This window comes from Myotis davidii, unplaced genomic scaffold (genome assembly GCF_000327345.1).
Source record: "Myotis davidii unplaced genomic scaffold, ASM32734v1 scaffold1767, whole genome shotgun sequence".
Lineage (NCBI taxonomy): Eukaryota > Metazoa > Chordata > Mammalia > Chiroptera > Vespertilionidae > Myotis > Myotis davidii.
Window position 1 is genome coordinate 20,958 of NW_006297662.1, and position 4,445 is coordinate 25,402.

A 4,445-nucleotide genomic window follows, 5' to 3' on the forward strand; every position below is an offset into this window, starting at 1 on the left:
CTCAGAGCACCAGCGTGAATGTTTGGATTTTTTTGGTAATCCTCATCTGAGGATATTTTGAGAGAGAGTGCAAGTGAAAGGGGAGAGGAAGAGAGAGATTGAGAGTGATATCAATGTGAGAAAGAAGAAAAATTAGATGCCTCCTACATCCCCACATGGGCTGGGATCAAACCTGCAAATTAGAACCACAAAGTCATGCAGCCTTTCTTTCAATGCACTATAAGTCAATATTGGTCAAAGAGTGATTTTCTGGCATTATGCTGTCCCTCCGAAAGCATAGACATGTTGGGATTCACACAGTATCTGTTAACTCTACGATGTTAGATCATAATTATTCTTGACAATCATACGTGGAATTGAATATAACCAGGACAATTAAGGGTACAAAAGAAAAAACACCTTTACTAAAAGATCACAAACCAGACAGAGCACAGCAAGCGGTTCGCAGGTTGGTGAATCAGAACCTGGAACAATTCATCACAGCATAATGTGAGAAGCACATGTGCCTGAAAGAGGCAGCACTTCTTAGCTGAGGATGGGTGCCCTGGATGAACCCTGGGTCAGGTGTATTACCTCCATAGAGAGAAAGGAATGAAGATCCTGTCAGGAGCTGGAATAATCATAATGTTCTCAAGCACAAGTGAGAACACAGAATACATGTCCCCTGAGCACACAAGTGTTGGGACTGATACACAGTCTTCAGATGAGCCAGGTGGTAGAGGGGAAACCTCTTCAGCCACAAATTAATCTGGTGTTAGATCTGGGCATGTTACCAAGTGCAATGCACCTCCTTCAAGCCTCAGTTGTATTGGAAACTTGTGAGGAATCTAGCAGAGTGTATGTGCCATTAAAAGGGTTTCAATTCAGCCCTAACCAGTTTGGCTCAGTGGATAGAGCGTCAGCCTACATACTCAAGGGTCCCAGGTTCGATTCCAGTCAAGGGCATGTACCTTGGTGGCGGGCACATCCCCAGTAGGAGGTGTGCGGGAGGCAGCTGATAGATGTTTCTGACTCTCTATCCCTCTCCCTTCCTCTCTGTAAAAAATCAATAAAATATATTTTTTTAAAAAAAGGAGGGGAGGTTTCAATTCAGGAAAATAGGTCCCAAAGAGTCACCTTCAGTGTTACTATTCTAAGTGAATAAAATAAAACATTTCCTGCACATTTAACACTTCTCTCCACTGTGAACTCTCAGATGTTTAATAAGACTAGATTTTTGGCAAAAAGACTTCCCACATTCAGTACACTCATATGGCTTCTCTCCAGTGTGAACTCTCTGGTGTTTAATGAGTGTACTTCTTGCACTGAAGGACTTCCCACATTAACTTTCAGATGTTCAATAAGATTTGATTTTTGGCTAAAAGACTTCCCACATTCACTACACTCATATGGCTTCTCTCCAGTGTGAACTCGGTGGTGCCTTGTGAGGTGAGCTCTCAGACGAAAGGAAACCCCACATTCACGACACTCATACAGCTGTTCTCCAGTGTGAACTCTCTTATGTTGAATGAGGTTAAAGATTCGTCTAAACACTTCCCTACATTTGTCACACTCAAAAACTACTTCTCCAGAAAATGCACTCTGACATTTAACATCTTTCAGGTTGTGGCTGACAGCATTTTCACAGTCACCCCACTGGTGATGACTTTTTCCATCAAGAAATTCCTGTGAAATCTCACTGCCACAGTGTAGCTCCTCAGTCTTAAGAGTAGCCTGGTGCTGGGGAAGCTCTGAGTTGGATTGCAAGTCTTTGGCAACCTCCCTCCTGGTTGAAGTCACCAAAGAAAAGGAGAAGCTGCACCTGTTCACACAGGAGGCCCTGTCCATAGCTTGTTTCCAGGGCTCCTCTCCACATTCATTCCTCTGTTGCTGGTGAGGGTTTGCACTGAAACAGAAGTCTCCAACACACACATCAGTACAGAAGGCTTTCTGCGCAAAGTCTGCTGCATGTGACCCAGCCAGGTGCAAAATATGTTGCAACACAGAGAAACACCGCTTACAAAGAAAGGTCTTCTGGGTGGCTGCAGCTGTCTTAGAAGCCCTAACCTGTGACTCTCCTTGTATGTATACACTCTGATCAGAACAGGCCTCCTCATCTTCCATTTTATGCCAACAACCTGAAAAGTGAGAAATGGTGAGGAAATGAATGTTGATTGTGTGACGGGGGAAGTCCCATTGCAAAAGTGTGTTATGCATCACACGTTGGTTCCATGCAATTGTCTGAAAATAAGTGATGTGCAGGAAGGATTAATAAGAGGCTCTTGTAACTTTCTGGGCTAATGATGATCACAAAATAGGGAGGCCTCAGGAGAAATATGACACAACAATGCAAGCACCACATGGATTAGAATATGGATCTCCAGATAATCCTTCAACTAACAGCATTCAGCATGGCTTGTCTGCTGGGGACTGGGGTGAGCTGTGCAAGAGGTTGGTTCCCTCTTACTCCAAGTAAAATTCAATAAAGGAGTAGCTGGTGTTGAGGACTACTTAGTACGTATGTGCACCTCATAACACATGTGCATGTCAATGTTTCAGAATACTGCAGAGGCAGAAATGCAAAGGAACAGGTGATACAGAAGTGAGCAGTCAGCACTGGGTAAGACCAACATCATTTGCTATAGTATTCAGGGAAGAAAATATTACTAACAACTGAATGAGGGCCTTACAAGAAAAGCCCATGGTTCATGTATGTAAAGACTATAACATGGCACAAGCTGCCACAAAGAACCCTTACCTAGAGAAGGAGTGCAGAAGTTGAAGTCATGCATGTGGACACTGTCAGCCTCCCATGAAGAGAAAGTGCAAGCTGGGACCCACTGAGCTCACTGCAAGATTCCTGACTTTCTGTTACCTATACTTTTTGAGGTGATAGGGATGTTCCTGGAGTCCTTTGCTCAGGGCTCCCCATCCAGTTCATCCCTGGCAGCCACAGCACATTTTACAGAACAGTGGGGAAAGTAACAGAGGCCATGTCTGGCTCTGGGAGAGAGAAAGCTATGGCTGAGGAATAAAGGAAGTGAGGTCATCACCTCAGGAAACTAGGAGAATGTGAAGGTCTTACCTATAGATGATACAACTGCAAAAACTTCCAGCATCACATCACAGTACAGAAGTCTCTGAGCCTCATCAAGGATCCCCAATTCTTCCTGAGAGAAGGCAATGGCCACGTCCTCAAAGTTCATAACCTGTCATAATGGAGACAGTACATCCCATGATCAGATTCACTCCTAAGTTTATAAGTCTGTCATACTCCCCACTCTCCACACCCATCTTTTCTTTCCATTCTTTATATTATGTTAAATACCAGGCTTTCATCCTATGAAAGCCACTGTCTTCTTATATTTCTGCTGATAGTTTCTTCCCACAATTAAGACAGTTGAGCAGATAGAAGATACCTGAGCTCTGGAACTCCCATGTATACCACACTGCCTCTTATCAATAGAGTGGGTGTCAAAAACATAGGTTAGAGAGGGATGTTGACGATAAAAATAGTGTGAGTGATTTAATACTGGTCTCTTCAAGAAATAGACTTGTCCTTCTGATTGTTCCTCTAAGACATCAAAAACATGGCATCACACTGCATTGCTTGATCCCAATCCCAAGGTATGAGGCCATTGCTTTGCACTACCTGCTGCACATAGTTCTTTGAACAACACTTCTCTCACACAGCTTCTTTCCCAGAGGCACAACATCAAAGGTAATGCAAATTTTCCATGGTGTGGATAATTTTTTTCCTAATCACCTTCTTTTCCAAAAAGATAGTTCACCACCTCCAAAATCTACTTCTCTCTGACCCTTCTTCCTTACCAATGCAAGTGGAAATTTACAAGCCAGGGTAACACTGATGAATGCTATGTCATTCCCATCAACCAGTGTGTCACTCCCAACAACGAAAGGCAGGTGGTTAGTTAAATGGCACCTAAGATGTAAACCTAGAATGTAGCACCCAAACACTGCGGTGACCCGCACCTCGGAGAGGGTCCGACGGGTAGAGGTGGCGTGGGATGAAATACAAGAGACCATGAGACAGGGTTGAGAGGACTGGCACAAGGCACCAGCAACTTTATTCTTTACACACAATGCTTTATAGCTAAGCTGCGACTGGTCATGCCTCATAGATCACTGCTAGGGCTCGGCCTGTCATAGGGAAGTAACAGATCGTTACAAGCTGGGCAAGACTGGGCAAGCTTTGCCTAGATCTATCTATGTGTGACAGTTACTATGACAATCAGGTTACAGTTACTATGACCATACCTTTAGCTACAGAGGTCATGCCTCGGTCAAGCCTTGTCTAGTTCCACTTTGCTGCAAACTCTAATTAAGCCTCAAACCTTTCCTGAGCTTTGACCTTAAAACCTTCCAGGATCGACATAGGGTAGAGTCCAGGACTTTGCCATGTCCTCTGGTCAGCTTAGACTTTGCCAGCAGCATGATGGTCTGCA

General features: G+C 44.0%; 1 protein-coding gene across 1 annotated transcript; it reads right to left on the reverse strand.

The window, feature by feature from the left end:
* Nucleotides 1-1,023: 1,023 nt before the first annotated feature.
* LOC102768002 (zinc finger protein 211-like) lies at nucleotides 1,024-3,703 on the reverse strand. The gene is given in 3 exon segments (XM_015570209.1): nucleotides 1,024-1,323; nucleotides 1,326-2,117; nucleotides 3,065-3,703. Coding segments are annotated over 3 exon segments (1,071 nt in total). The 5' UTR covers nucleotides 3,186-3,703; the 3' UTR covers nucleotides 1,024-1,165.
* Nucleotides 3,704-4,445: the final 742 nt, after the last annotated feature.